Source organism: Solea senegalensis, linkage group LG16 (genome assembly GCF_019176455.1).
Source record: "Solea senegalensis isolate Sse05_10M linkage group LG16, IFAPA_SoseM_1, whole genome shotgun sequence".
Taxonomy (NCBI): domain Eukaryota; kingdom Metazoa; phylum Chordata; class Actinopteri; order Pleuronectiformes; family Soleidae; genus Solea; species Solea senegalensis.
The window spans coordinates 17820489-17842264 of NC_058036.1; the positions used below are offsets into that span (position 1 = coordinate 17820489).

Genomic DNA, 21776 nt, shown 5'->3' on the forward strand with positions numbered 1-21776 from the left:
TCTGGAACTATTTGTACCATTTATGCCGCTATCTTGACCGGGACCTTCCTGGAAGAAGAGATCTTGTATCTCAAGTAGAAATAGCAGAGGTCAGACGGAGGGTTGATCAGAGCCGCCGTAAGTGGACCGACCTGACCGAACGTGTCCAACGTTCTCATATTCATACACGTGGCATCTGCATCGCTGGAGTACGAACACCTCACTGCCCTACGGATAAATCGTGTAAGGACACGGTGGATAAGAGGTACCAGAACCCTGATAAGAGATTATTCATGCCAAATGTATTTATTGACTACATTTACAGTAACAGCATAAACACAGCGCACCCTCTTGACCACTACTCCGCTTGTGTGCACACTCTGACAATCACCTTTGTTCTCCTCTTTGTTAAAGGTCCACCTCCCCGTTGTTTTTCCACTCGGATTGATTACAGATAAACTCCTTGAACAAACAAACATAAAAAGCCAGTGTTTTTCTTGTTTTTTTACAGAAATTCATTTAAGTGGACGGCACACAAACGGTAATAGTGTCGACAAAGAGTATATCTATTGTAAAGGTGAAGTAAAATAAATTGCTGTAAATGATTAATGTGGTCAAAGGTACTGTAGGTAGTTTGTTACCGTTATTAGCTCCGTTTTTCTTTTGAAAACATGGAACAGTCTTTGCAGAGGAGTTCTCAGTAGTGGATTTTTCTTCCTTTCTTGTGATGGTGGTGGTGGAAAACCTTATTGCATCCCACAAATAAAGATTCAGTCTGGATCAATATGCAGACCAGGTAATACTCCATCCACACTCTATGCTTTAGTCATTTCTCTTCGTGTAGCTTCTTGCCGTGGACAGCTGGCAGCAACGGAAGCAAGGCTTCAGAAATCTGTCCAACCCACTTTTCTCTCTCCTGCCTCCTCTCCCTCTTGCTGCCCCCAAACTGGTTCCAATGTTATACACGTCCAGGCTTGGACAGGTAGGCGATGAGAGCCACTACCACCCCCACATACATCCCCGTTCCGATGGTAATGGAAAGAGCAGCCAGGAACACGGCTCTTCTGGAGGTCATCCCCGCTCTGGAGAAGTCTCCTTTAGCGATGGCCTTGCCAGTCTGACAAAACAAAAGCAGAGAGGGAAATGAGCCGGTGTGTTACTCATCAGCGCAGAGCGTACGAGTAGGTGTTAAGCCTCAGTTAAAAGAGAGGGAAACAAGAAATGCTGTTTGGTAGCCATTAGTTACCAGGCCAATTAGGTCATTATGTGTCTGACAGTGACAAATGTGTTGTTTTGGTGTTTTGGTTTCCTATCAAAAATTGAGCCTGGCCTCTATTTATTCCTCTGACGGATTATTTTTCTGTTTCGGTGTAATTGTCTTTGCTGTTGTTGTGGGCGATATTGTAAACACAATAATGTATTCTGGTTTTTGTCTAGAACCTAAGATGCTGCTAGAGTAGAATTATTATAAAAAAGAGACTCTGTTTGTTATGAATTGAAAAAATATTGTAATTGCGGCGTCTACTGCAAACCTAAACATGAATGGTTTCCTAAAGTGAATGAAGAAGACTGACAAGTGGGTTCAACCTGCAGTTAATCATCTGGAACAATTGTGGGGAGGGTCACTGCGGTGGAGAAATCGTGGGCTACGGTGGTGTGTGTGTGTGTGAGTGCTTGTGCTCACTGCCCTTAAACAGAATACAGTCTAATAGGAGTTAATGACAGGCGTGACTCAGTCCCTGGGCCTTTACCTTGTGAGAGAAGTAAAAGGCAACGATGCCCAAGGGCCAGAAGCAGCAGAGCATGGAGAAGATGGCGAGGCCCAGGTAGTCCCGGGGGGGCAGCACGATGAAGTTGTCCTCGCTCTCGCTGTCACTGGAGCTGTCGCTCTGAAAGACAGTGGGTTGATAAAGAATAATTAAACGTCTGAAAGGGAATTGATTACTTAGTCTGCATTATGAATACACGTAGAGAGACAAAATTACACCTTTTTTTAAAATGGGACCAAAGGTGAGTGCGGTGATTCTAATTGGCCCATCGTTCCCAACCCAGTCCACTGTATCTGCCCTTGTTCTGCAACCACCCGCGACACGGTGTGCTCAGCCAGCCAGCGAGGATTTTGTGCCTCTGTCAATACCCATGAAGGGCTTGACAGATAACGCGGGATTAACAGATTGTTCCATCATTGCTAGGTGATAGAGAAATGGCAAGAGGACAGTGTCATTTCTGTGCTAAATTGCCTCTGGAGCAAGAGCGAGAGAGAGAATCTAAACCATGGCGACTCAATTCACCTGATGAGAAACTGGGCATCCATCTGGCTCCCCCAGTCTTGTGTCTCAGTACTCGCGCTCTTCCTCGCTCTGTTTTGACAACTTTCTTTTTTGTTGATGCTGCCTTTCAAGGTGAACCATAACGTGTAGAATATGACACTATCCTTGTTCTTTCGTTCCACTAGTTTGTGCTGCTTTGTGACTCCAGGGCTGCAGGATCCAGATCCAGTTGTGATTATGCTATTGGTATTTTTTTTTAGTATTAGTCGTGCCATTATTGTGATTATGCTATGATTTATCATGAATTCACTACTATTTATATAAATGACATTGTAATACTTTAAAAATATCAGGTCAGATTTAGAACTACGCTGACTGTACTTAGATCTAATCCTGGTCTCTCACCTCCAGCGTCTACCCCACTGACCGAGGCAGATGGCTGCGCATCTTAAGTCTGGTTCAGCCAGTGATTTCTTTCTCCTAGTGGAAAAAAGAAATCCTAGTAATATAGTGAGGTTTCTGCCACACTACTGTATGTTATGTGCCTTGAGATAACGTATGTTGTGATTTGGCGCTATACAAATAAAAATTGATTTGATGATGTGCAGTTAAAAGGGCAGGCTTTTATACATGTTCCCTCAGATTAAGGCTGCACAATTATGGCCAAAATACATTACTGTGATGATAAAATCAGTCAGTATCTATAATTATTGCAATAAAATGTCAGATAAATAAAGATAAAACTGTCTTGTGATCACGTACAGCCCAAACAGTTACAGTATACAGAACAAACATTTTCCCCATATATCTGTATCTCTACAATCTCTTTAAGATTATAATTTTCAGACAAAATGGCTACTAAATGGCACTCAGACGACATACAGTACATCCCCGCCTGTGTTGAGGACAGCGATGTCCCTGCGTGGCTGACCTTTTAAGAGGATACGGCCTCACTCCTCTTAGCTGTCCCAGAGACGGACGTGGTGTTTGTCTAAATGAATAGCTCTCATAAGGAGCAAGTTTCATTTGCTAGTCTTTGCTGCCTCCAGGGATCAATCAAAGCAGGGAAAAGGAAGAAGGCACAGAACAGAAATCAATAGCCAGGAAGTGCACCGACCATTTTAGAGGTAATTAAAGAACCGCCAGGAAAGCGGACAAACAAGAACGACGCTGTGCCTGTGCACTGGCACCCTCACTTTGAAGCATATTTTGGATAATTTTCTCTTTTCAGCCTCTAATCTGGTCGGCACTTGCTGAACCACAGGGTCTGGTATAAATATCTCTGGCCATTTAGTGAGAATAAATCTTATTTAGATGTAGGAGGGAGATAAAAAGCAGTGCTATATACGATCCAAACTGTTTCAATGTGTGCTGGGAAGCTTTATGAGCAGTGTCCACCTGGACAGCCAGGAGTGTGATCATGAAAACAGCAGCTGGTCATAACCACATAATCTGACAGACCATGAATAAACCATTGGGCACAAACAACAATAATCTCCTTTTATCTTTGCAGAAAGAGCTGATAATAGTCCAGAGTGACTGCAGCATTCAGTTGCTATACTGAGTGTCTGACATCCACTCGAACCAGCTGGGGACACACACTCTCAGCCTGGTGTGATGCCAGTTTAAGTGACGGGGCTTCACTGGGGCACGGTGCCCTTAACAACCTTGTCACTGCTCTCTCCGGGCCCTCGTTATATTATGGTCTGGACTCAGAGACCCCGCACCCTGTTAGTGGCAGAGGGACAAACACGTGTGGCATCATCCACATGTTCAGGTTATTTTGTAACCTGCCACACAGATGTCAAGCTGACACAAACTAACTACATGTCGGGTTTTTTTCCTCTCTGTAACTAGGTTAATACTACAAATACAGCTCAGATGACATGTATGGAGAGGATATGGGTTGCAGTTTTGAACCCATTACAGAAGTCTTAACTCCATTTCTATTACCAGTGGTTGATCCGTTACCATATGGTGTGTTTTTTTCCACCCCTGATTTACTCATGTGCGTCACAAATACATTGGAAAAAACTGAGTCAGAGGAAGAAGAAAACAACAACAACACAATGGAGAGCTTACTATCTTTACTCTTTCGTATCTTTTACTTCAGTCCTCCATTCTTCTGAAGAACCAATAAAATGAAATAAGAATACTGGGCACGTGTCACGTCTTTAGAATTGCACACAATGTGACACAGAAACCACTGTCTTGCATTCCCAGTAATGCCAATCACAGCCCAAGTCAATAAAAAAAAACCCACGTTCATTGCAGACAGAGTCATGTAACCTGGGACTGGATGCTGATTAAACACATTCCCACTGGTCAAAAACCTGTTAAAACATGCAATTAAAATAAAAAATAAAATGTCCTTCTGCTTTAAAAGCAGAAAAAGGGGCAGCTATAGATTTGTTTGTCCATTTGGGCTTCTGTAGAAACACGGTGGTGCAAGATGGCCCTTGTCTTTGGCTCAACTAGGCGATAAAATATCAGGTAAATAATTTTACCACTGTGTAACAGTTGGAGAAACCAGTACATTTTGGTTTTGAAATAACAAATGCAAACAAATATGTGGCAGAATGTTAAAAAAGTATGTATATTACAATAAATATTGTGTTTGAATTACAGCTGAGCCCTAACTAGACCACAAAACTCAAAGTGATTTTAATTTTAAAAGGATTAAATAGTCACACACATAAAGTATCTGCCGACAAACCCCTCTTAATATAACACACTGGACCATTAAGGAGCAAGACAACACCCATCTATTACAATATGCAACTGTAACTCAATGGAAAACTCTGTAAACACCAGACAAAAAAAAACACTGCTTGAGATTGGATTTTTAGAAGCTGCAAACTCTGCTTTGTTCCCTTTTTTTATTTCAAGTCCCCGTAGCCTTCAAAGTGCAATATGTCTTATTTTTACACCACAGAAAGCAGCGAAGCATCAACACACGTCTGGTGCTCCTTACCCAAGTCTCAGGGAAAATATCCTCTCTTAAATTAATGTATAATGTGGGGCTTTTTTTTCTTATTAACAAAAGGACATGAATGGCGTCGCTGACTCGTGCACAGACACACAAGCGTGCACGCGTGAATGCACGGGGAGGGAGAAGTAAGGAAACGCAGGTGCTGAGGAGAAAAGGTCTCATATTCCAGCTGGAAGGCCAACTTTCATCGGCGCGCTCTTTATCAGATTAATATGCTCTTTTGGATTGGACATGGAATAACTTGAGCTCCGGGCTCACCTGATCCAGCCGCCAAGTATCAGCACAATCCTGCTTAATGCCCTCAAAGCGCGGCGTTAATAGCAGTAGTCTCTATCTATCTGCCAGGCCTCCGAGTGACAAGTCCTGGTGCAATCATCAGCCCAGTTAGGGTGCTATACTTTTTCCTCTGCCAACTCAGAGCCCTGGGTGTCTCACGCTTGTGACTGGGTGAAATTAGATTTTTAACACTTCTGAACGGCCTTTCTTTTGGTGTTGTGGTTTCTTCAAAGAGAGAGAACCCTGGAGACAGAACAGCTGGTAAAAGATCAAATCGGATTTTTTCGTAGAGCATAATTATGAAACAAAAGCGCACAATTACCGCCGCAGTAGATTTCTTTAAAGACACCGACGAAATTGACAATTTAGAGAACAGAGCGGGAAATGGGAATGAATCACGGCATCACTTTCTTCTGACACAGTAATGACACAGCCTTTATTACAGCCTAATATTTCTAATTACTTAAACACTGTCAAATGGTTCTCACTTGCATCAAAAATGTGTACAGTTGTAGTAAGTCTGTCGCAGGAGTGAAGGAACTTTATTTTCTGCAAAGTGCGTCACCATGACGACAGCTATATAAGGTGCCTGCAGAGACCTGGTATATCAGGTGTCTGGAACTCAAATAAAACATCATAATAATGGATGAAACCTAGGAAGTGTGATAGAAGTGGCAGCTGTCACCTCTTCTTCACTGGATTCTGTTTACATTTAGAGGTAAATAGACAATAAGGCGTGGCAGATGAGGGTATGAGTGGATGCCAGATGTCATCCAATAACGCGACGTCTGTGAATCTCTGGTTTCAAAAACTGACCGTGCTTGAATGACCACCAACCTCATACTCGGGTCCCTGCTCGTCCTCCACCTCGTACGACACCGTCTGGATCTTCACGTCCTTCTCTCCTTGCGCACTGCTTTCCGTCAGCGCTCCGTCCGACGCCGTGTCCTTGCTCTCCGTGAACGTCGTCTCAAAGCTCTCGCTCTTGGAGTCCTTGCTGTGGAGACTCACGTCGTCTTTGTACAGGATGAAGTTGGGCCTGTAGAACGCCTCCACGGCGAGATGGAGGGACGTCGCGTCCAGGAACTGCGGAGTCTTGTGTTTGCCGTTAGTCCCCGTGTAGTAGTAGCCGATCAGGCTTTCCTGGTAGGGCTGGCTCGGGTAGTCACACTGGTAACCCTGGTAGTCGCTGTGGACCACATGTTTACTGGTCTTCTCTAGCAGGGGGTTCTGGAGCTCACTGAGGCTCTCCATGATGGCGGCAGGTTCACACGTCTAGTGGGTCACAGGACGCAGTCCACGGGGGATTTGGCAGCTGGAAAAACCTTTTATGAGAGAGACCAAAGTCCAGATCAGTCTTGGCACAAACTTGGGGAAAAGACAATTAAACATAAAGTGCAATGAAGCGATCCAGTCTGATCCAGTCTCTTGAAGATGAATTTAGTGCAATGTGAAATGTTCCTAGCAGCTTTCCTTCTGCAAACTCTCACCAGTCTGGGCCCTAAAATCACCATCTGCTGGATGTTCAACTGTTGCGTTCCACACCCACAGACTCGTATAAACATATCCACCACTCGTCACAGCTGCTGATATTAAAAAGCGGCGGAAAGTGTGGCAGGTGCTGCTGCATTTCACGCTGCATACTGATTAGTCTGAATCGTCGGCGGACTGGGCTCCTTGACTCCTCCACAGTGTCTTTTAAAATGCAAACTGGAGAGCGGGACAAACAAAGTGGAAGATCAGTTATAAAATTAGCGCTTTATGTAAAAGATACACCGTGGTGCTGTAAGGAGAGGCAGTTGCTGAGGCAACAAATCCACCAATTACAGGCTGACAGATCTGAGAAATTTGAGAAAGAGAAATGTTCTTCGGTCTCTAATCCCCTCGTCCTATTCTTTCGCCCCTTTCTTAACCCACCTCTCCTCTCTCCTCCATTTTCTCCTGGTTCTGCCAGAGATTTTCTGTTAAAAGGGAGGTTTTTTTTCTCCCTTCCTCTGATGCCAAGTGCTTGCTCATTGTGTGTGAACTGTTGGTTTTCTCTCTCCCTCTATAATATTGTATTCTTGAAACACTGAAAGACAGTTTTTGTGCTGTAGTCATTGATCTATTTTATTAATTTTTACATGGATATGGAACAGTGTGTGTGTAAAATAAAGTGACTTGATTTCCAACAAAAAGTGATTGGAGTAAATGTCAGTCCTTGGCCCTCGGTGAATTAAAATCTGACCTATTTTTAGATTCTTATTCCTATTTGCTATTATATTATTGTTATTCCAATGTCTAGACCTGAAATGGAACCTGTAGCATCTTTGTAATATATATAAGTAGAGTAATGGCGTGTTTCAATAAAATTCCTGTTGTGGAAATTGGAATTTGGGCAGGAAAAGGCAGGATTTAATGATTTTCCCACAGATTGGATGCTACATTACAAACTACTGCCTCACAATTTCTATCAATGTCTCAACAAATCTTGCTCTTGTTTTGCACCGAGTTGCCTGTATATCCTTTTCCCTAAGCCTCAGAAATGTTCATGCAGATTTACAGGGAACCTTTGACACCAAGAGACTCAAAGATGAGTCACACGCACATTAGCACAGCTATTCTACAGACACTCCCATTCCTAAACTATGCATTCCCCCTAACCTTAACTTAACTGCAATTACAATAGCCTCAGAAATGAAGGTTGCCTCATTAGCACTGGGTTTTGGTCCCCATATGGACTACTGGTCCTTATAAGGCTCAGTGTTTGTGTCAGAAAAGGTCCTACAGAGGTGATAAATACAAGTATATAGACACTAAACCTAAGCCCAAAAAGCCCTTTAAATGCACGGACCATCCAACATATTACTTTCACAAAATGTTCTTGCTTCCTGTGGTTTATGTCCTTTGGTCCCCACAAAGCTACACACACACACAGAGTCACTCAGGCTTACTGTCACCCTCAGCCCTGTGTCTCCTCTCTCACGTGCCTCTGATGCTGAGCCACTCACTGAATAACAGAGCATTCCATTACACAGTGCATTAAACAACAGAAAACACGTCCCGTTCCCACAAATAATTAATCTGACACAAGGAAGGTGTGCACTTAGCACATGCCAGTGTGTGCTTTAACTCTTACTATTATTAATGAACAGGAGCAGCCTCTGTCTCACTGCCTTCTCCTGTCTGTTTATGTCTGTTTACAACAGCTTCCCACTCTCTCTCTCTCTCTCTCTGTGTGTGTGTGTGTGTGTGTGTGTCTCCGTTAGGACACGTTTTTTGGTTCTAAACCATTGCTGTGAGGACATTTGACACTGTGAGGACATGTCCTCACAACTTCAGAGAGCTCTCTGCTGTTATAAGTCTTGGTGTTAGGGGTTGGGATGCATAATGCGCATAAAGGTATTTCATTATTATAGATAATAACAGGAGACATTTTTATTTCATATATAAATTGCACATGTTACGTTGACAGATTTTTTTTGATCGTGTGCATCAGGTATCTGTGTATAATCTCAGATTTATATATATATATATATATATATATATATATATATATAAAATATTTTTATATATAGCCACTCACTCGTATGAAATTGATCTTACCTGAAGTAGAAAATTCCCCCGCAGGTTTGTTCAGCATCGTTCCTTGGCGCAGCAGAGTCGACGGAGAGGGACGAACAGAATTCCACTTCACATTATCACTTTGTATCACACGCACACGCAGCGTAGTCCGTTTAGGTGGCAGCTTTTCCGGGTGTGTAGGAGAGGAGTGAGCTCTGGCTGCTGCTGCTGCTGCTGGTGGTGCTGGTGCTGTGGCACCGCCGCTGCGTCTGACAGGTAGATTTTACGCACAGGATCACACTGAGCTCCGGCTCCTCCGAACGACTCGGGCGGGGATTGGCTGCGTGATGCGCGCTGTAAACTCCATTACCGAGCAAACATCTGACATTTCCAAAAAAACTCTGCTCCGCTCCACCTGCTCACGCGTCTTTCCCAGCGTCTCACCATCGTCATGTGCTGGCGCCACCAGCGGTGCTGTCTTACCTCGTTCCGTCCCACATGAAGCACACGCTTGACATGCGTGTGCACATTTGAGTAAGTGTGCTTCCTATGACTCGATAGTCCCCTCCAATAAATGTAGAAAACACATTTAAAAATTGAATTTCCCCCGTGTTTTTATGTTGTTTTGGAGATTTTCGAGTGACACCGTTGACCACTGTTGATATTTTATGGTGAGGCCAGTTCTATACTTAATTTCTTGGAACCTACAATGTGCCCGTGAACTGACCAAATGTAGCACAGGAACAAGCCACTCTTAAATTCATTGCACATTTATATTTGATTAATATTTAACAGATACCCCCGTGCATTTATCACGAGCCTGCCAATTTGGTGGTGCCTTTAATCCCACTCTGCAGATCTGCTTGTGATTCCATGCCACAATTTATCAATGTTTACATAGCATTAATATAAATGTCATTCCCCATTTAAGCAAGGGGGGGGTCATAATGGATTCCACAGAGTAGGAATTAAACCCACTTTATTTAGAACCCTCTGGAGAATAAAAACGACACAACGTCCGATATTTACAGAGGCACAGTTTGATGTTTTGGATTTGAGAAACATTTCTCATCAGCTAAAAAGACTGCTATACAGCCGCCGAACGTTGGAAACATATCTTATTCAGGGGGAGCGCTCGGTTCCACAGACTCATAAAAATGTCTGGAGTTAATAATGTGCGAGTCCAGGCCCTGTCACTTTCTCCGGGAGATGCATTAAGGTGCTGATGGACACTTTATGGGAGAAACATGGGGCTGCATTCATAAGAGCTGTGTCTCTTCTGGAGTCACCTTGTGTTCACATGCACGAGTCAACGTGGCATAACAGCCCTGTGCCGTCGCTGTGATGGATACCACTCCCTCAGGGGACGACTATATTGGAAGAGGAGGGGTGGTGGTGGTGGTGGACTGCAACCGTTTAGCCATCACTCCTCTTTCTTCCTCTCCCTCTTTTATCCCTCATCATCCTTCATAGCAGCAGCACTTTCTAAAGAGGATCCTTGTCCGAAAGATGGCTCCGGAACATTTGCGTCGAAAGTCTGACTTTATGAAAAGAGAAGATTTCTCCTTGGACCAAACGTTTGCTCGCCTTCAGTGGATGGAATGTGAATATTTATGGTCCTCACTGTGCCCTTTTCCTCTGCTCCATTTTCTACTCTATATTTAGGCGCCGTGTCACTACAGAGCAGATGCGCGATTAGTCAAGTTTCCCCCCACAGGATGTTCTGATTTAAAACAAAAAAGAAGATTATTATTAGAGGTGAATGTGCAGCTTTAATTGTACTCGATTGAAGCTGAAAACATTTTTTTTTTTTTTTTGCGTTTACCTCATGCCACTGACCTCTCCCGACCCCATCTTTCATATCGCGGCCAACTCGGTGAACTTTCCCGAGGCCCCCCGTAACCAGCTTTAATCATTTAAACACTTTTGGGAATTAATCAGCCTAATCCGATTGGCAGGGAAAGTATCAAACCACTTAAATTGATCTGGCCTAGACAGCTTTTACAGAGAAAGAGGGGGGGATTTAAGCGGCTTTTCCCACGTGGCCCTGCTGCATTATTTCCTGTTTGATTAAAACACTTGGACAAACCGTACGCCGACAGAGCACCTCTGACCACGGGAGCAGCTCGTGGGACTGATGGAAACGAGTGAAAATACACAATTAGATCCAAACGTGTGACGAGTGTAGCTCAGTACAGAGAGATGTGCGCTCGCCGGCCAGGAGTGGCGTCCAGTGTGGTCGTCCAGTGTGGTCGTCCAGTGTGGTCCTCTGCTGCTGTGGCTCAGAGGTGGTCCCTGGTCTGTTTACCTTGATTGTAGTTAAGTGGTTCCTTTGAGAAACGGTCACCTGGAACCCGTCTGGTCATTCTCCGCCTACGTTCTGACATCAGTGAGGGATTTTTCACCCTGGAAACGGTTCACTGTGTATTTGATTTTCTCTCCGTGAACCACAGAGATGGTTGAGTGCAAAAATCCCAGCAGATCAGCTGCAGATTCTGAAACACTCCACCAGAATCATGCATTGCAGTACTTACACAACAGTTTGTGCTATCGGCAAAATTCCAACTGTTTGTATGAAGCTGAGAAGTCGCACATTAAATAACCAACGTGTGGTTATCACGTCACAGGAAGCCGGCGAATCTGCGTCTTTGCCGCCAGAGAGGGGAGACACCTGTACATACTGTAGTTTGCATTTTTCGGGCCTGTTTTTGCACATTGGGACAAAAACTCAAACAAATGCTCTGTAAATATGTTTTCATGCATATACAACACTACTTTAGCATGTAGTAAGTTGTAATTAACTGCCAGATATTGGAGGTTATTGTGGAAAAATGGGCAAAAGCCCTTTTATGGTTACGGCGATTTTGAGGGTTAGGTGTTAAAGGGTTTTAACGTCACTCAAATCACCCTTTTTCCCTAATCTGATGCTCAGTTTGAACATCTACTGTCGATGAGATGTTTGTATTAACAAGCGTTTGAACACTGGTGAGAATGTGTCTCGCTCAGATTACGTTTGTGTACATTTTGATTACAGTGCAGACATCAGGTGCTTTTAGGAGCTCATCTCCTTGGCCTGAGAGGTTAGCTTAGGGGAAAACAGTGGGACTTGAACCCCCTGCAGCGCCAGGGTCAGGAGGAAGTGCGACATAATATGGGGAACGTTTTGGCTGGAGCTGATATCCAGACCTGCAGAGTCCACAGAAGACGAACAGTATCGTGGGCAGAGAGAGAGAAACATTAGAGGTGGTGAGGAAGAAGATGGAGCGTTACTTTGGGGGAAACAAACAACAGATCCAGCTGTTCAGCTCCAGGCGCTGGTTAATTTCCTCAAAAGACGCTATATTTGAGCTTAAGAGCTGACAAACGCAAGAAAAGCCTGTTTTATGAAGCTGAGCTTGTTTACCACACTGTGCTGCGTGCTATCAGGCTCCCACAGAAATGATTTCTGACAGAACTTCACTTGAGGCGTTCGTTGTGGTCTAATAGTAAAAAGCAGACAACGTCGGGCAATAAAGGAAATTAATTTATAGGCCTCTTACATCCGTGGAAAATGAAAATGAGTTTGACCCGTCGTCATAATGAAATGCGTAATCGCTGCCGAATGCCAACGTTTTTCTGGGGCGATTTCATTAAAGTTGCAGACAACTGTGACTTTTCGGCGTCCTTCGACAAACAGTCAATCAGAATATTAACAATAGTGGCTGGAAGTTGGCCCACCTGTGCACGGGAAACGCATGTGTGTGTGTGTGTGTGGGGTGTCCCGAGGGCCCCGGCGCAGGCTTCTGGCCGCACCATTATCCAACGCACAAATGCAATATGTGTCAAATTAGTTGCAAGTGCTCCATCAGGAGGGGGAAAGGTCGGAAGTCTGTCACCCACCGCTCCAGACCCGAGTATCACTTTGTGGCTATACCTTCCATTTGGGACCACGCATGCACGCGCACACACACACACACACACACACACACATCCCATTTAGCAGTGAATATAAAATGCTAAGTGTGCAACTTGGGAGAGATCCAGCCTGGAGCTGCAGTAGTTAACGTCAATCAAAATTGGACTTCCTCCCACTGAGGGGAAGCGGACGAGGACAGTGGGGAGCTTTCTCATCTTTGCAGGATTGTTGGCGGTGTCACAGGAGCCGAGCGTTCCACTCCAGAGAAGGAGCTGGGTGCAGATTAATGGCATCCGCTGTGGCAAGATTTGAAAACTTCCATTAATGGAGGACCAATGATAATTTATTTGGACAGCTGAGCTGCTTCTCTGTGAATAATGAAGTGGCCCCAGGATCATTAATATGATGGATTCCCATTAATGTAGTGATGTGTTTCCAGAGGCCTGAGCTCTAAAAACAACCACCAACAAAAGAAAAACCCCAGGAACATATTGATTTGTAGACCAAAACAATTATGATTAGATACTGACACTGTTTTGTTTTTAATAGCAACGACACCTCGGAGAATTGAACCATTTCAAAAGATTATTAGTGCTAACGCGCAGCTTGCTGTTAATCCTGTGGCGTGTGTTCGCAGGTGTACGAGGAGATGAGTCAGCCACAGGCACGACATTCAGGCATATGTTTTTGTTTTTTTTGTTCGCGCAAAGTTCTCGACATCGCCGGGAACCTGCTGTCCCCGATCACGTCACAGGAACCCTGCGTCTGCCGGAGCTTTGCACTTTTTTTTGTCACTGTTCATTAAACCTATAAGACCATTAACGGAGCGTCGGTGTTTAGTCTTCATTATGCTCCCGAGCAAAACAGATGAAGCCAGATTTCACCCCACCCCGCCCGTCTGTCAGCAGTTGTGGGACTGTGTTGCAGCAGGGTTATTAATAGGTAATCGTTTGGGAGCTGCTGCTGCTGCTGCTGCTGCTGCTGCTGCTGATGCTGCTGCTGGTTTAGGGAGCTCGCCGAGGACCGAGGTGACTCATCGCCCCCTTGTCTTTTCGCATCATGTCAGTTACCTGGTGTTTACACCTGTCACCGCATGCCCTCCCACCACCTCAGAGACACCGACTCGCACACGTAAACAGGAGCCAGACACAGGATGTAAGCCACCATATCAATATTTACCCTAGATAGATAGATAGATAGATAGATAGATAGATCCATAGATAGATAGATAGATAGATAGAGAGATAGAGAGATAGAGAGATAGATCCATAGATAAATGGATAGATAGATAGATAGATCCATAGATAAATGGATAGATAGATAGATGGATCCCCCCTTCAGGAGCCGAAACATAAAAGTGCTTAAACGCTTGAGCTAAAGTGCTTATTTTTTTTATTGCACTTAGATTTGCAAGGAAAATGAGTAAAGTGCACACTGCGTTCCTCTTGCATAAAGATTCAGAATGCACTACACAGGCAGGCCTGTGGGAAGTGTGATGTGCAGGTGTACGTAGTCTACCGGTGAAAGAACGACTAGAGTTGTGAAGAGTCTCTGCTTTCTTTAAAGAAAAGAAATCATCCAAACTGAATCATTTCAGAACAAAGACATTTGATTTCCAAGGTTTGAGAAACACCGATCAACGTGTTCTGACATTTCACGGTCCAGAATATCATCGTCAGTTGCAGCCCCTAATGTCGACATGCGATTGCAAACCCTGACTGGCATCGCTGTCGTAACAAACCTATAAAGAGGAGACGTATTCAGCAGTCACACCTGCTAGACTCACAGAGTGGAGCTTTTTAAGGAGCCAGATATTTCCCTCGGGGGTTTAGTGGAGACCAAACCAGCCGTTAAAAAAGAGTGAATGTTGCCGCAACTTCAAGTCAACACAAACATGCTCAGTTTAAAGGTTAACTTTTTCATTTTAGACCATTTATGAACACATTTGTGCTGAGTCACTTCAAATTCTCCAACTACTGTAACAAATATTGTCCCCCTCCCAAAAAAGAAGAAATAAACAACAGACTGTATCAGACTCTGTACATTTTTATCTGTCCAACGATGAAGAAATGAATAATCCGAGTGGATAAAACAGGGCCCTTTTTACCAGTTTGTGTTCTAATATTCAATCTCCAACATTTCCTGCCGAGTCTAAAGACGGCTCTGTCGTAACTAAAGCTTTATCTCTCTTATCTCCTCAGTCCTGCTGCGACACCTGACACGTTTTACTTGTATTTATGAAAGTCTAAATGCCTTTGTGTGGAAATAAGACTATAAATGAGAAACACGTTATTGCTATAAAACACTTTCTCTTGCACTGATACACACAGATTGTTGTAGATTATAATCCTCTCCATATTCATATGTTTGGAAAACATAATTAATTGTAAAAGATATTTATGCACACACTATAAAGTGTCTCTCTGCCGTCCAGGTTAATGTTTTTCCTCTAATCTTCTCCTCCGAGTTTATTATCACCGTCTCATCAGGCTGCTGCTGGTCGGTTATTTAAAAGCCATTTTCTGTGCTGCAACTGAAACAACAACAACAACAACAAAAGAGGAGGCGTTTCCTGTGTTTGTGCTCAAAGGTTAAGGCTACTTATTTATCTGTTCCGTCCTGTCTTTTTTTTTGTCTTCAAAAGCCTCTAATGGACACAGAGGACAAGCGAGTCTCGTTTCCAGAGCAGGCACAATTACGGACCGTCAGAAATCCATGAGGGCCTGATGGTCTCTGTGTCAATTGCGGCACACGAACGCTCCACAGGGTGCACGCGTTGACTTGGCCCGCCTTTTAGGAGAATCAATGGGCACACGCGTGTGTGTGTGTGTGTGCGTGTGCGTGTGTGTGTGTGTGTAACCCCCTGAGAGATGAGGAGCAATCATTAGGACCCAACATGAAGAAAGAATGAATTTTCTGTAACCGCTCATCCGTCTGAGCACTCGGCAGATCCAAGGCTCTGCTCTGCCACATTAATTCGGTCATCTATCCTCAGACAGCTGTCGGCCGCAATAGAGCAATCCACTGAAAAGGCAGTGCTGAAGGAAAATCAGCTGCTATCCCTCTATTCCATGTCAGGAAATATTCCCGTTTGGTGACACAGACAGTGAGCAAAGTTGCTGAAAAACTACATGTGGAGGGTAAACCATGAATTTTGAGAACGACCGCTCTATGCCTCTTTATAAGCTGGTCTAATTCTGGATGTCTTGCACTATAATTGACATTGCTTTCCCCCCTTGTTAGGCTGAATAACAGATGCCTCGCTACTATGCATAATTCATCCAAAATGCAGCATTTGTGGGTGTTTTTTTGTCACGGTGTCGTGTGATCAGAGGTCTGTTGCTTCATGTCAGTCTACAGTGAGTGCAGAGATGCTGGACGTCTAAAAAAAGTCGAGTCATTTTAACACCGGGGACCGGCTGCAGCGAGTATACATATTTTATTGGCATATCTATATTTTATTGAAGTGCTCATTACGTGTGAGTGATGGCTCGGATAGAGTGAGATTTAATCAGGTCCCTTTTAATTTCTCGTTCATTCCAATTCGCGATGACCTTTTTTTTTGAGTCAGACGTGGACTTGTTATTTCCACACTGAGCTCAGCCGCGTAGATTTCCGCCGTGAGCGCGAGCAATGAAGTGCAATATGAGAGAGACGTGATGTCTGTGATCAAGAGCATGGAAACCCCAGGGATGTTCCCTTCACTGGAGTCAAAACTGCTCATGTTAACAATAAAAGTAACAGCGGGAGATATTTATTTCCCTTTGTGTTAAAGGGCAGTTTCACCCATCGCTGCTGTGTTTGTTAAATTCACATTCTATCTTCAGTTTTTTTTTCTTTTACTCAAACTAGACAGAAACACTGTAAAAGAAAAAGCAGAGTAGGGCTTTTATTTAATTTGAAGGAAGTGACTTTAACGTCGACTTTTTGTCAACACACTATAACTTGATATAGTTTTGAGTGCCACTAGGCCGCAATGTAGCCCGCGGGCCACGAGTTTGACTCCCCCGCTCTAAGACAATCCGCTCCAGCTGAGGCGCGGGGTCACCGGAGCCCGGTCCCAGCTGACGCAGGGCGGGAAGGCAAAGTAACAACCCGTTCACCCTCACGCCGACACCTGCGGAGCAACTTGAAGTGCTCAATTAACCCCTGCACGTTTTTGGACTGTGGGAGGAAACACACACACACACACACACACAGGGAGAACAAGCAAACTCGGGTTGTGAATCTGGGTCCATGTTATGTTTGTACGTTTAATTGTCACAAAAACACGGTGCTACATTTACACCACCTGTGCTTTAAAGGCACCGTTGACATCATGTCACTGAAAGTAGCGGCTTCCTTCCTGTGTGTGTGTGTGTGTGTGTGTGCTATTCTCTTTCAACGGGCGTCTTAAAATGGGTTTGACAAAGTGACGCCTAAGGTAACCATGGCTACCAAGTGGGAGGTAGAGGAAGAAGTGGAGCTGATATTATACGTTATCTGGGTTAGTGCCGCAGCTGATCCCGCTCCTGTATTTCCCAGAGACACAGATGGTTCGGGCAAACATCCAGAGCTGAGGTGATTATCCTGCGCGAGGCAGAGAGTTCTAATATTAAAATTAAATTAAAACGCTGCTAAATGGCACGGATCCACGTGCAGATTCTGACTCCCCACAGTTGCAAAGTCATGTACGGGCACATTTAAACCACAGAGCAGATCTATACTGTGTCGTTTTCAGCACAGCACAGCAGCGTTGATGCAAGGGCGAGTCGTTTTTTAGCAACGGTTTCTGCATTTGAGTGCTTTTCAATGATCCACTACATGTATTTTTAAAGTGAGGATCCAACAGTGGCTGTGGAGTTCTTCCACTGACACTCTGGACCGCAGCTGCTGCTGCTGCTGCTGCTGTTCGGCCCTCTTTTTGCTCATTATTTCTCGTTATTTCTGTACCTGTCCTCTCCCTTTTCTGTCTCTGTCTCTGTCCCTGTCCACCCCACACCACACTCCTGTAAGTGAGAAACTCCCTCGCAACTAATTGTGACACAGTTCAGCCGCAGCGGCGCCACCCTTCATGTACTGCGCTGATGAAATGTCACCAAGCAACAACAAATTAACTACTGCAGATGAGACCGCACACATGGAGAAAAGTGCTATTTGCCGGATTTGTTTCATCCAGATACAGCTAGTGGTTCGCCCCTCAGATTGTGCAGCGTGCTATTCTCTGATTTCACCGCCATGCGTGGTGATCTTGAGGTTTCCTGACAGTTTCCCCAGGTGAAATGGTGCATAAATGAAGAGCAGCGGCCACACGGGTTTGGAGCTGTCGACTCATGTGAATCATATGTTCCTCTTCCTGTCCTCGTGCAGACGGCGAGGCACAGGTGAGTGCAGGGAATGGTGGTTCCTTTATCTGGACCTTCGTGTAGGATCAGACCGTATGAGCGGCGTCTCTGACAAAAGGAGATCATCTTCCAGTTTCCTGGATTCTGTTCCGAACAAACCAGCTCCGGGGGGGGGGGCCCGCAGGGACGAAAAAGCGTCAAATCGCATTAACGTGAACAGTTGGCTGCTCCCCGTGGGCCGGCAGCTGACAGATGGTGGAGAAGTGGGGTGTGACGTGTTCCACGTCTCTCAAGTTGACCCAGATGAACTTGTGCCCGTCGCACTGCCGACTCCAGGTGATCCAGCGAGATAATCCTCGAAGATTACAGTGACAAAACAACAGGCTGGTGGTGTTGGTTGTTCGATCCTTCAGTCAAAGGACAGGACACCAGGGCGTCCAAACTCCCATGTTTGGATGTAAAATGTTCATCGTTCATCAGCCAGCCGCTTTATTTATTAAGCCATAACCCGTGGGTAATTAGGTGCACTCATTTGCTGTGGGAATAACGCACAACTCCTTATATGGACATCCTGGGGGCGTGTGTGTTTATAGGTCACATATTCAGGCTTTAAAAAATGCATGTTTTTCTTCGTCTCCTTACGTGTTGTTGAGTCACAGTTACGATTCATTTTATATCGCGATATAGATATAAAGTCGCAATAATTGTGCAGAAATCACAAAATTAGACCGTTTTTTTATCTTTTCTTTGCAGATTCTTATCCTCTGCATATACTGTACGTTTAAACATAGCAGTAGTGAATATGTGACCTATAAACACACACAAACAAACCGGAAGTCCATATAAGGAGTTGTGTATTATTCCCACGGCAAATTAGCATGGGTGCACCAGCGGCACAGAAGCGTGCCGTGCGTGCGTGAGCACTAAGGGTTTAAAGGATAAAGTCTGAAGTAAAGAGAGGAATCTCTCATGTTTCCTCACAGCTAGAATCTTTTACACTGTTATCACTGCTAACTTCCTCTGCAGGTATTTCTGCTATGAACAGCATTGGTATGGCTACAGTGCTTTGGCTCTTCATTTCTACTTTTCATCCTGGGGATGTGACCTTCAAAGAGAATACAGAGTAGAAAAGGTAAAGGAGTGATAGAAGCAGCTCTGCTCCTGACCTTTAGCTGATGTATCGCCTGTGAGCAGTAAGTGATATCAATGATTCTGTGCTGTTGTGATGTGCCGGGTACATATGTCACCATATCCTTCAAGCATTTTTTTTTTTTTTGGTAGCCAGTGCAGGGCGTCTGAACATGTCCTTACAGCGAGGGTCATCAGAGGGAGCAGGTCGACGCGCAGCGGCAACGAGATGGTTGTTGAACAGGCTGCTGTCCTTCATTACAGCTCCAGTCGTGATGGAGAGGTGTGGAGGCTGATGGTGTGAGGGAATGGACGAGTCTGTCCCCGTCGTCACGCCACAGTGAGCAACTTATCATTATAGATGCACTGATGAGGCGAACTGAAGCTCCATTTAACAAATGACCACAACTCCAGCTTGGCGATAGTGTTTCAAAAGCTATGGTCCCTGAAATTTGAGCATGATTGGGTTTGATTGAAGCGTCAACGTGTGTGTGTGTGTGGGGGGTTGTCACTGAGAGCGAGGTTCAGTTCCTGGGTGGAAATGTAAAAATCAGACGTTTGGAAACGGTGTATTAGAGCCATATGTAAAATAACAGCATGCATTCTGACTTTAATCTCAGAATACAGACTTTTTTTCTCAGAATTCTATGATCTCAGAATTCTATGATCTCAGAATTCTTTAATCTCAGAATTGTGACTTTATTCTGAGAATTCTTTAATGTCAGAATTCTTTAATCTCAGAATTGTGACTTTATTCTCAGAATTTTTTAATGTCAGAATTCATACTTTTTTCTCAGATTTCTAACTTTAATCTCTGAATTCTGACTTTAACCTAAGTGATTTTACTCTCAGAATACTTTAACCTCACTGATTTTATGCTCAGAATTCTGACTTTAATCTCAGAATTCTGACTTTAATCTCAGAATTCTAACTTTAATCTCATAATTCTGACTTTAATCTCACAATTCTGACTTTAATCTCACAATTCTAACTTTAATCTCACAATTCTGACTTTAATCTCACAATTCTGATTTTAACCTCACTGATTTTACTCTCAGAATTCTGACTTTAATCTCAGAATTCTGACATTTTATTACATGTGGCTCTAATCCTCATAGATAGCAGATATAGTGTTACATCTCATTTGTATTTTCACTTTTACATACAGTACATACACAGTACATGTACAGCACTAACCACATATGACTCGTTCTCTGTGCTGTCACACTGTACACGTGTATAAATGTAAACTCCTGCCACACACACATACTGAAGCAAACTCAGATTATTTGGTGATAATACTGTGCAGAGTGCACTGTCTGCTGGCTGCTGTATGCAAATGAGGCGCAGCAGATGTAGAGGTCTTGCCTCAAGGAAAGAACAACAAAGTCCTGCAATGTGAGAAGAGAAATTAATGTGACATTAATGTTCTCTGTGCTTTTGTGCTTTGTCTTGCTTGGCAGCGAAGTGAAACAGAAAATCTATAGACTTGCAATGCAAAGACAGACTGATCCAGATCACACTGAACCAGTGAGACGGGCCACGTCACCCTAAAGCTTGTGTGACATAATTATTAGGGCAGGTGCAGGTGATCGAAGAGGCGGGAAACTCCAGGAATGTGTCAAAAATCAAGGAATTAGGTCCAAAGAAATCCTCTCAAGGTGTCGATTCCTGACTCCAGTCGTCTGTGCTGCACAGTCTGTCTCTTATGTGACTGTATTGTGAGACTGTGGCTCCTGTTTGGTGGATGACGGAGTCCAACTGTGCTCGCACTGCTCAGTGGAAACAGGAGAGAGTGAATTTTTGAGGGTTCAGACACAGACAAGCACTTGATTTGCTCTGTGTTACTCACCGTCATGCTGAATACTCAGTGAGGGGTGAAACTCACTCTCCTCCCACGACTTCCTCCTCCTCCTCTTCTTCTTCTTCTTCTTCTTCTCCTCTCTGTATCTGTCCCTTTGCTGCAGCACTGTTTTGCTTCACTTTTCCCTGATCTTGGCAGTGTGTTGTTTCAGACGGGTTCTCTCTTATGTTCCAAACGCTGCAGAGTCTCACCAGCGCTGCTTTATTTTTTATATCAATAAATCTTTTCTCTCTCCTGCTTTTACAGTGTGTGTCTCCGGGGTGCCACGCGGCCTTCAGTTCTTGGCTGTGGTTGAATCACTTTACATCAGAGGCGATGCTGCGATTATGGAAGCCGTATTATGATGTTCAACTTCTTGGCTACTCAAATGCACTTAATAAAAACATGAAGCAGAGACACGGGCTCTCTAACTGTCTGCTCTTTACATCAGCTCAAATGGGATCCTGCACTTATTTCTAGCAACAATTAGATCTGCTGTCGGATTGCTCCACCATCGTGGTGCTGC

At 44.2% G+C, this 21776-nt stretch overlaps 1 protein-coding gene across 1 annotated transcript; it reads right to left on the reverse strand.

Annotated features, from left to right (window-relative positions):
* Window positions 1-923: 923 nt before the first annotated feature.
* On the reverse strand, window positions 924-9652 carry LOC122783057 (synapse differentiation-inducing gene protein 1-like). Its single transcript, XM_044047703.1, has 4 exons — window positions 9103-9652; window positions 6355-6842; window positions 1731-1868; window positions 924-1096 (listed from the first exon to the last, which is right to left on the reverse strand). The coding sequence occupies exons 2-4, from the start codon at window positions 6769-6771 to the stop codon at window positions 938-940; spliced, it is 714 nt and encodes a 237-aa protein (XP_043903638.1). The 5' UTR covers window positions 6772-6842; window positions 9103-9652; the 3' UTR covers window positions 924-937.
* Between the last annotated feature and the right edge of the window lie 12124 nt (window positions 9653-21776).

What these genes read in the sequence shown, in the direction of transcription:
- LOC122783057 (XM_044047703.1), bottom strand. Translation starts at nt 6,771, where the DNA reads ATGGAGAGCCTCAGTGAGCTCCAGAACCCCCTGCTAGAGAAGACCAGT. An exon ending in AGCAGGGACCCGAGTATGAG is followed by an intron (nt 1,869 to 6,354) that starts GTTGGTGGTCAT and finishes ACTGTCTTTCAG; the next exon opens with AGCGACAGCTCCAGTGACAG. An exon ending in CCTTTTACTTCTCTCACAAG is followed by an intron (nt 1,097 to 1,730) that starts GTAAAGGCCCAG and finishes TTGTTTTGTCAG; the next exon opens with ACTGGCAAGGCCATCGCTAA.